General features: G+C 27.4%; 1 protein-coding gene across 1 annotated transcript; it reads right to left on the reverse strand.

The window, feature by feature from the left end:
• Window positions 1-803: 803 nt before the first annotated feature.
• Window positions 804-11613, reverse strand: LOC111039277 (fasciculation and elongation protein zeta-2). Its single transcript, XM_022322711.1, has 8 exons — window positions 10965-11613; window positions 3114-3225; window positions 2897-3043; window positions 2749-2821; window positions 2424-2674; window positions 2276-2351; window positions 2137-2202; window positions 804-1463 (listed from the first exon to the last, which is right to left on the reverse strand). The coding sequence occupies exons 1-8, from the start codon at window positions 11435-11437 to the stop codon at window positions 1447-1449; spliced, it is 1215 nt and encodes a 404-aa protein (XP_022178403.1). The 5' UTR covers window positions 11438-11613; the 3' UTR covers window positions 804-1446.

Genomic DNA, 11613 nt, shown 5'->3' on the forward strand with positions numbered 1-11613 from the left:
CTTCATAATACAAATGAAAAACTCTAAAAAATGGCTGTTTGATTTTTTTTTCAAATCATGGTAAAAGGGAGGTTTTTTGTCATTATGTTATTAAAATAACTATAGTTATTTTAAGTACTTAACTGTCATATATTACATTAAAACATTTGTGAGAACTGAGAGTAAACTTTAACTTTTTTGAAATTTTTTTCTCAACTAAGGTCCCCAGCGATTGCTAGGTAGGTTTAACCAGTACTGTTTTAGTGTTCATTTAATGTAGAATGTACCTATGTAATCTAAGTAAAAAATGTAATGCAACAGTATTTAATTTTAATGTCATGCTATTACAGCAACAGTGTTGCAGAAAAGTTGTATTCATTATTTATTGAAAAAATTGATGAAATAAAAATTTTTAAATTTCTCAAATTATAATATACACTGTATGATGATTAATAATGAATAATGTTCATTGACAATAATTTATTTTGCATTTATTAATATTATGACTAGAGGGCGTTATATAATTATATGTCGGCATATACAACATTTTTCATCTGATATTTGATGAAAATATTAGTATATAAAATACATTTAAACAATACAATATAAATAATTAATAAAGCTTAAAAAAGAAAGAAACATTTTAAATTGTACATAAGCATAAATAAAAAGATTATCACAAAAACAATACAATAAATAATCTAAAATTAAGCTAAAATTAAACTTTATCTTATAATAAACTTAGTCTAATTTAAATTGAGAAATATAGAATGACATAAAAAAAAAATTAATAAAATAACTCTTTCGCATCATGATTTGCACTCATTTTGGTCCCAGCGCAACATAATAAACATTTCCCATAATTCATACTATATAATCGTAATATATTGTTTATTTGTTTAGTATCTTTAAATGCGAGCCTGAACTAACTATATATTTATCAAATTTTGGAATCAGCTCGATAATATATTATGAATGACATCTTAAAAATGATCAATCATTATTCATTCATGCCATAATTATATAAGTATTGTTAAGTAAATCATTACTTTATTATTTTGAAGCACCAATTGGGTATGTAAGATTTTAGTTTAATTTAATTTATGTCAATATTCAATTACATGTTGAGTATTCATTAATTTCTATATTATTCATTTGTTTTAAAAATATCTAAATGGCACAAAACAAAAAAAATCTTTAATTTATTTATACATTAGATTTTTTTTTTACTAAATAGAAGAAAGATGTTTTGTAGAGTTATTATTACACAAAATCTATTGTAGATTCCAAGTGTTTTAATATAATACTAATAATGTCTAAATAATGTACCTCAAGTAGAACTTATAATAAATTATTAGAGATACTAAAAATCTACGGATTATGCCATAGTAAGTTAAAATTAAATAAGTTATATCACGTAGAGTTCAGAGTGCAGTTGATCATTCCACTTTGCTGATCCATATTCAATTATGTGGGACACAATACTGAAATACAAAATATATATATATAATTATATAAATAACTTTTTATAATTTTTTGAATACTAAGAAGAGTAAAACTTATTAAATAAAGTTGCACTGATGGCCAAATATTGAGAACAATAATTATTACAAACAATTGTAAGTGTTTAATGTTTTCAGAAATAACTTAGGAAATATAATCTCAAATATGTTTGTTTTCAAATTTCTTAGTTTAATATGTTGATACTTTGGTGTACTGTGAAGTAATTTGATTATTATTTATAATTATTTTCTGTGTTTGAATACAATCAATTAATAAGTAATTAGTAACCCAAGCTGCTGATAAAACTGATTTTCATTTTTTTTTTTTTTTTATTCATAACTCTCCAGGTTGTTCAGGCCAAGAGGAAAATAACTCTTTAGACTAAATATTTGAACTCAATAATGGGCATGCAGCAAATTAGTGAAATTTAAATTTAAATTATAATTCAAATTTTCATATGAAAAAAGTGTGAAGTTGATAAAAGCAACAAGAATTTAATATAAGAAATATTGTCCTATCTTATAATAATCAATATTTCTTGTTCTAAATATAAGTGGAAAAGTAATATTATATTTATTTTCAATTTGTGATATATTTAACTGGCAGTTGGCACTATAATAAATATAATGAATATCTAAAGAACATAATATTTACCTTTAAGAATGTAGTCTGTTAGTAATGTTGGTACTGTGGGACTGTCTTCATTTATTGCTTTTAATACTAAAAATGTTATAATTATAAATGTATCATTTATCAAATCAATTAAAAATATAGGTGGATTTATTCTTCATACTTTTAATGAGAACTTGAAGTGCCTGATTACTTAAAGGTCCACTATCCAAATGGTATGGTATGACAGTGGTTAAATACTATAAAATATCAGATTGTAAATAATAGAACAGTTGTAAAAAAAATGTATGACAGTGCAATACAAAACATACTTTTGGCTCATTTGTTACGTTTTTGTTTGTATTTCCTGCTCTCGAATTCCGTTTTTTCTCAACATGATATTGTCTCCTTCGATTTTGAACAGCCAATAGCAATGATATAAATGAGTTTTTTAATTCTTTTTCAAACTCCAACTCATCTCTTAATGCCAGTTCTGTAATTAATGTTTCAGAATAGTCTCTGATCAGCAACTCTAACTCCATGTAAACTTCATTGAGTTGAGATACATTTAATGTTTTTAACTCTATACAAAAATAAACAGTATTAATATAAAATATTTTAAACATTGTCTACATTTATTAATAAATATGAACTAACTTTCTTCTAGTAATGGTGAATGAACTTCCTTAGGATGTTCAGAGTCCGGAGTACACTCATTTGAAGTGCCTTCCTAAGATATAAATGTATATTTTTATAGTATCTAATGGTTAACAATTAATATTAAATTACAATATTTACAACATACTTCCATAATATCATCAATTTCTCTAATCACTTCATCGGCAGTTGGAGGTTCAATATCTGCACTGGGACCTGACAATATCAAAGTATGCAAATCTAAGTCATTTGAAACGGCTTCGTCTTCACTGCTAAGGTCATCTGATGATTCGTCCTATTCAGAAAATTTTTTATTTAGTTTGATATAAATTATTATCAAGTCACTATAATTTATGTTGTTCTACCTGGATGTTGTTATTCAAATTGAGTACTGGCAGTTGAACTTTGCGTGCATATGACTTGGACCAATCAATAGGAAGAATATTGCCAAAGTTTCCTGTGATTGTCCACCACATTCTAAAATGAGAAATTATAATTTGTTTATTGGTACATGAATTGACAAATATTATTAAATATTAATGATATATAATAGATGGACATTCAGAATTAAATATAATTATTGAATTAGATTTAAATTATCATATTTTGTAAGATAACTAATTTTTTGAAACTATTAACTATATAATAGACAATTATTATACACCTATTATGTATACATGTATATCACACATTGTATTCATATATTATACTATATGAATAATGTAGATAAATAATTTGGCCTTAGCCCATTAACTCAGACCAATGATATAAATTACTACTAATTTAAAAGGGACGACTCAACAAACCATGTATTGAAATTTTAGAGGGCAACTCGAACAATTGACCTTATATTATATAAATTATGTTATGGCAGTTATAGGGGGGCTTTACATGTACATACAATTTCTATGAGTAATTTTGAGACTTTAAGCTACATGTCAATATAATATTAAAAATTATAATGTATACCTAGTGTATAATATTATGTATAGGTACTTATAAGTATGGACATAAATAGGTAGGTATGCAAGTGATTTCAACAATTTTTTTTTAAAAAATAACATTTAAAATTATTTAGCAATATAATATTTTACACACAACAAAATATAATTTCATTTTAATGTAGATATTCAATAATTATAATCGGGATTATAATATTGGTACTAAATTCAAAAAGAAAAAAAGGTTAGAAATGAGAATATAATATGCACTTGGGCTATGATACAGAGCTTGTTATAATATGTAATTATGTAAAAAATTACGATCTTCTTTGCACACTTTAAAAATAAGAATTTATAGATAATACCTATCGACCATAGAAAATAATGTTACTGTTTATTTTTACTAAATCCACATTTCACTCCCTTTGTTCAAACGACGTATAAAATATATACCTACGTATATTATCATACCGATGTCCTATGCTAAATATCTAAGAAAATAATAAAAAGTATATACCTATCCTTTAATCGTTTTGATTTTATACATATAAGTTCCCTGAAAAGAAACGTCCAAATTTCTATCTGTTATAAAAATTATTATCAACAGTCCACGAAAATTTAAATGGTTTGATAAGTAAATAGGTAAGTGATACATAAATTTAAAATCCTAAATTTACTCTGCTTGAGAATTAGATTAATTGCTTGGGCGTGTCATGTTAGCAATGTTATCATTGTTATTTAGCATTTTATTTAAAGTTTTTTTGCACCTTAATTATTACGAGCCACCGTATTAGTATACTTTTAGTTTATAGTTGAATATCTAATTTCAACACTGCCTACTACTTAATCGTATACATAGAATTATAGTGTCCAATAACAGGGGAGTGTGATTTGAGTAATAAACTGATAAAGTTAAAAATTTGAAGTTCCATTTTTAAAATTATAAGAAATTCGGTTGTCTTCAAGTCGAACGGTAACTACACATCTACATAATATAATTTAATAGAAAGTAAAAAAAAAAAAATAATAATAATATATAATTTGATATATTAATAATGAATAAATAATAAAAATTAACTATCAGAAAAAGAGTTTTTTCACTACCTAGGAACGTTATATCAGCAACGGTAACATAAACACTAGGTACCTACCAAGGCAGTATAGGCACATTAATAACATATCATATAATATACATCTACACATTTTCTAATTATTTTAATGGAATAACAAATTACGCACACGAATATAGTAGAGACACCTAAATTACTAAAGGTATAAAAATACATAGGTACCTAATAATACACAAATACGTACTTTCTTACATGTACAACGAATGAACTTAAAGTTTTACATTCTGTGGTTATATATATGAGATATATTTTTTAAGTAGTCTAAGAACATGTTAATAGCATCAAGATGGGTACCTATAGGCTATATATATGTAGTACGTGCATAAATTATATATATATATAATCTGAGTTTTCGAGACATCTGTCCTACACTCCTACACGCATAACAATTGCATTTATTATGTCGCAGGATTGGTAAAACTACTCTTATAATGCACCCTAAAGACGTACGACACTACGACGCATACCTACGTAGTCCGGTAGTCATTAAGTATTTCATTTTTCAAATAATCTCAGATAATCTGTTGGATATATTTTGGGTACCTAATTAGACAAGTTTGTATTTTGTTATTGCAGTTTAGTTATATCTTATAATTTATATATTAATAGTAAATAAATGTATAATTTTACTGTATAAAATGAAAAACCTAAATAAAAATTAGGCATAAAATTGTATTTTTAATAATATTTATTCATAGTTGTAACTTGTAAATACAATATTGGATACAAAATATAGATAATATTTTATAGGCACATACTGGTAGATACATATATAACCAAATTTACTTCCGCTAAAAATATATAGACTACGCACGAACAATAGTATGTTAAAGTATATATTATACTATGTTATTCATATTATCAAATTAACACTAACTATACATCGTGGGATAGTAAAAAATATTTACAGAATCATCATATACGTTATGCGTTCTCGACCATTCTTAAGAACGGCCCCCAGCCCCCTTCATCATTATTAATACATGAAACGTGATCACGATTCAACATTTGATTTAATATATTTGACTAGTGTCATAAACAGAGATAGAATATAACACTTAACACTCATAGGTACACATACTCCAATACTCCATAATATATATTTTTTTGTAAAGACATTTCAGGTTTTTGCCTTTTACTTATTTATCCCAACGATTATTTGAATGACACAATTATAAAATTAATAGGTACTTTATTGACAATAGAGTGTCGTTTATTCCTTTGTGCGGTAACCCAGCAATGGACAAGCGACCGTGGGTCATCTCCAGCACGCTGTGACCATTATAACAATACCCATATAATATGTATACATTATACATTTTAACCATCGAAACATAATAATATAGGTACTAGTGTGTATATTTTATTTTTTATATTAAAACAATAATTAATATTATTATAATTTTACGATAAAAAAAATCTTTAAATGTCAACTACCAAGTGTTAATTACCTTATTTTAACATTACTTAAAAAAAAATTTAATGAAACATTATAAATAATTTATTAATTGAAAAAAAGTAACCAAATAAACACAAAAAATGGATTTAAAAGTTACCGTGAAGAATTTTGACGCTATCATACCGACTGCATGGGTTCAAGTGAAGTCTCGGTTACTCGGCCTGCTCTATAGTTACTATAAATATGTGCATCATTATGGTGGCGATATTAAAACTGGTTTTTTAGATTTTACTGGCTACAGGTAGTATATCTGAGGTAAATCCACATGTTCATACACAGCAGAAAGACGTCTATGCAACGGGTTATTATTTCATGTTATAATAGCATGAATCATCTCAAATTATTTGTGTACAAAAACTGACCCAAACTATTGTAATATTATCTAACACATACAGTTTGGTATTCTTCACGAGTATTTTGTTAACATAATATTCAAGACTACTAAACTGAAAATATTAAATAATTAGTAATTTAGTAGTACTTGTAAATCGTTACAAACACTAAATATTAGGTTTAAATATTTATTAATTTTAACCATGTAGGTATATTTATAATATTTATAGGTATTGTTTAATTGTTAATAACAACTATTGTATAATTACTAATACAATAATATTATTCTGTATGTGCTATTATGTATTCATCAAGAAGTAAATAAACATAACATTAAACCTATATCGTAATCATAAATTATCTACAAATTCAGTACATTTGTACAAGCAGTTTAGTTTGCACACATGAAGAGGATGTCAGCGCACTATATTACTACGTTATCTCTCTGATACACACGCAACACAGCAAATTTGTGTTCAGCAGAGGCACAACATTGTTCTGTTAGGTCTTGTAAGTTATAGGTAGTAACTAGAAGAGTGAATTGACTTATATTATCGAACTTAAAGGCAAGAACATTATCTGTATTTAGACGTTGGATTTTTTTAATTTGTTTGGTTTCTTGAAATTTATTGATCGGTATGTTATAGTTAGATGGATACGCGTTATAATGAAGAATATAATTTCTACATAAATTCAAGCAATTAATATATTATTATTTCAAGTTTAAAAAAATGTAATACTATGTATACTTATATTATTTTCATATAAGTAGTATAAAAAATATAAGAGATCGTTCAACAACTTTCACCTGACAAAAAGTAACTGACTAGTGACTACCTACCTATAACTTAATAGTTTATCACGACGTACACCAGAGAGACCAGACGTTTCAAAACAACACAATATCATTGGTTACTACTTATTACTTATTAGTAGACATATACTGTTTATACTTATAATAAATATTGTAACTCTGTACTCTGTAGGTAATATACCTATTTCCAACACTATTTATAAATTATAATCAGCGATAGTAATATAGGCAGGTACAAAATATTCCCAATGGATTTATAATATAATAAAATTCATGCCAATATAATATATCACACTTACGGCTTATTTAAGAGTTTTTTATAATTGTAAATTGTTTGTATATCTTAAAATACTCATAACCCGCTTTAAAATTAAAATATAATAATACGCCTATAAGATTCCCTAGGTAATAATCTTACCTTTACATTTTATAAGAGGTCATTTCACTCTAATTTTAGAAATTATCATGAATATAATCATTATTGTGGACGTATACAATTTGCTTTGTTGCACATAGGCCAGAGAGAAAAAAATCCACCAACATCCTCTTAATACTCAATAGGTACGAGTACTTATACAGTTATACATAAACAATATTATAATCTTTTAAAATTTTTAATAAATAATAATACATAGGTATGTTAATTATATTATATCGAATAAATAGTTTCAATCAAAGTTTATTTATTAATTTTAACAATTTTATTTATGTTTTTTAATTAGGTATTGAGTAATAAAATGTAGGTAATAACTATTATAATAGGAATAATGCTACATTTTAATCATGTAGGTATGTCATAATTATAATCATTATATTTCTATATTATCAGTAGGCATGTCAAAAAATATGTTTTTAAGTAAACGAGTAAATGACAAATCGTAAATATTTTAAATTATATATTTGAACTTTTACCACCTAAACAATAACATAAATTTTGGAACTTTGGCAGCGTTTAATATAGTATAAACTATAAACGTTGAGATTGTTTTGACAAAAAAGTTCAGTTAAAAATAGCGAAGCACCTACATTTTATATGTGTATGTATTATATTTCAAAAATAAAATTTTCGCATTTAAGATCTAACCTTGAACTTTGGATAAAAGCCAACGTATTTAATGATGTGTGTGAATCTATGACAGATGTATTGTAGGTTTTTATTTAAATAACATGATAGCTGTTAATCATTTATTTCTAATTTTAGTTCCAGAATGCCTGATATTTTGCTATTAAACATCTAAATAACAGTTTCGATCAGCCAAATTTGATTAAATTCTTACAGTATATGTCTAAAGAGAATTAATTTTTTTAATAATAATATAATATGTAATATGTAGGTACTAGTTTATGTTGATACTTCACAATAATTCAAATTATTATAATTAAGATGAATATAAGTATATAACAATGGAATTGGCTTGTTCGATGTTATTGATTAAATACAATACAAATAAATCATTATAAGTCAGATTAAGATTTATAGGAATTTAACCTAAATTACCTCATCATTATTACAATTTTTTTTTGGGTTGACCTAATTAATAATGGTAAGATGTAAACAAAATATTTAAAAAATGTACCTAAGTATAGTTAAATGTTTTACATAAATAGACCTTCATAAACCTAAAATAATTTGACGTTCAATGTTTACCTAATTGTTTATATAAGAAAAGTATAATAGTTATTCTTTTCGTGACAATTTTCACAAGAAATCCTCTAGAAACACATCATATTATGTTCAAAAAATATGGTAAAAAAAATACAAAGGTAATTGTAAATCTGTAAATTCATTTAAAACTATGTTATCTAATAAATCAGGTCTTATAAAATAGTTATAATGCGTAATTTACTAGTATGCGAGTTCAGATATCTTAAGTTAAAGAAAAATGTGTGAAGCAACATCCTGAGATTCTATTCAAACAAATAAATAATAATATCGCATATATGTGTACCTATATACGGGCATAAATATAAAAACCTATTTTATAATTTAAAAACGTCCGATTATTATTAATTAAGTAATAACTTATAGGTAATTTTAAATATCATCAATATAATAAATACCTAGTATAGGTACTTAAGTAATAAGTAATAACTAATAAATATTATGTCAACGGTAAAATGTTTCTATAATATACATAATATATAAACCTATTGGCTATTTATTTATATTATTATTATTTTATGTAATATTAATATATTATATTATTAAAGTTGTTGATAAAAAAACTATCAATTAATGATAAATAAATCTGATAATTAATTTAGTGTCTTCGCGCGACTTCCTCTGATACACGTGCTGTATGTATAGTCAAATGAAATGGTAACAAAATACATCACTTATTACGAGTTATTATTATACAACAGTGTTATGATGCACTCGATTTTGAATAAATATTGTCCATAATTTGTGTAGGCTTAATTCGTTGGTTTTTTAACTTTACAAGGTAAAACTATACATTTCGAAACGAACGTTGGTATCTACCTACAGTAAAATAATCCCGAGATATATTTTATATTATTATTTATTACCGTCGTAGCCATCAGCTCGTCACAATACACATTTGACAACATTTGTTATCGTGATAATAATGCTTCTCGTCATTATATTATTCATTCGTTGTCTTAATAAACGTACATATAAGGTTAGCGGTGGTGATTCACTTATTCGCGTGCCGAGGCGTAACGATCTCATTGTAGTCGTATAATAAGCCGTCCACCCGTAAATAATGTATATTGTGTTAGGTCGAGTAGGCGAATCGAGTTTTCATCATCATTGGAATCTCAGCGTATACATCACGACATGAAAATATATAGGTAAACATTTGTTTTATATCGGGAACTATTGAGTATTGAAATATATATTTATCGAAAGTGTTGATATGTAATAGATAGAATGGCACGACTCTGGGAATATTTGGTTTTTGCTTGTATGGACCGTGTGGTGCATGCCGCATGCGCAGCTGTGATTATCGGTTGAGAAAAAAAGGTATTCGGCTAAATGACGATGACGACGTTCGATCTATATATGTAATGTTTGACCTACAAAATTATAACAACAGCTACCTATCTAACACAGGGTGATGGGCCACGGTTTTTGCCTACACATTGCGTACACAGGAAAACGGCTTAACTCGGTGATACATGCTCCATAACCTGCATAAAAACAAGTTGCATAACACCCAAAGTAGATCTTCCTCACCGCAAAACCGTTAACTAAACAATATACCTTTATTTATGCTGTATACATAATGTGTATGTGTTGTTATTATAGATCTGCAATGCAGCAGTTCAACACCAGCATTTTTAAATAATACAATCAACATACAACCAATAGGTAGGTCAGTATGTCCCTGTACTCTCTGTATGTTTACATTACAAATTATAATATGTAGTTAATGTAATATATTAAAATCCTCCCAGCCGGGCTCGCCCACAAGTAAACAACAACAAAAACAATAATAATAATAATAAAACATCAATAAATCAATCAATTATAATAATATTATTATCACGAGATCTGGCGTGTAAGTACAACTCACTGGCATTCGTTCATTATTTCTTCCTGAGTCCTGATCTGAACCGGCGCTAATTTCTCCACAGACTCCTCGTAGTCGCAAAAGCATCTGGTGATTTTGTCGTCGAACGTGTGAACCAGGTCTTCCAGAGACCCGCTGAATGTCTCTCCAAAATTGTCCGTGTCCGACGTCGTCACCTCCACGCCGACATTGTTGTTGTTCGCTCCGCACTGCGTGCACGACTTGTTCGCCGGTTCCAGGCTCCTGCTGCTGTTGCTGAGCATGTTATCCAGCTGCTCCTCATCCACGTCGCGTAAGCCACCACCTGAAGTCGGCTGACTGTTTGGCTGTTGATGATGGTGATTGTGGAGGTTGTGTTTGGCCGACTGCAGCGGCGAGTCGTCGTCCATCATTTTCGTCCACTCGTCAGACTCCTCGAACTGCGCTAGGGGCGCTTCGAACTTGAGTTCGGCCATTTTGTTCATCATATCCAGCATAGCTCTCGGAAAATACTTGTTTGGACTGGCCAACGGCGATGGTTATTGAAAAATGCAATATTAGTAATGTAAAGAAAGGCCTACCAGATACGAGATGAGAGTACGTAACCAGACGTCAGTACGTCACTAAGACTAACAATACGAGAACGCGAACAACAAGGCACGCGGTCCGAACG

The sequence above is a fragment of the Myzus persicae genome, unplaced genomic scaffold (assembly GCF_001856785.1).
Source record: "Myzus persicae strain clone G006 unplaced genomic scaffold, MPER_G0061.0, whole genome shotgun sequence".
Taxonomy (NCBI): domain Eukaryota; kingdom Metazoa; phylum Arthropoda; class Insecta; order Hemiptera; family Aphididae; genus Myzus; species Myzus persicae.

Coding starts and splice junctions, on each gene's coding strand:
- LOC111039277 (XM_022322711.1), bottom strand. CDS start 11,437: ATGCTGGATATGATGAACAAAATGGCCGAACTCAAGTTCGAAGCGCCC. Junction 3,226..10,964: donor GAAATAATGAACGAATGCCA/GTGAGTTGTACT, acceptor TTCTCATTTTAG/AATGTGGTGGACAATCACAG. Junction 2,203..2,275: donor ACTTCAAGTTCTCATTAAAA/GTATGAAGAATA, acceptor TAACATTTTTAG/TATTAAAAGCAATAAATGAA.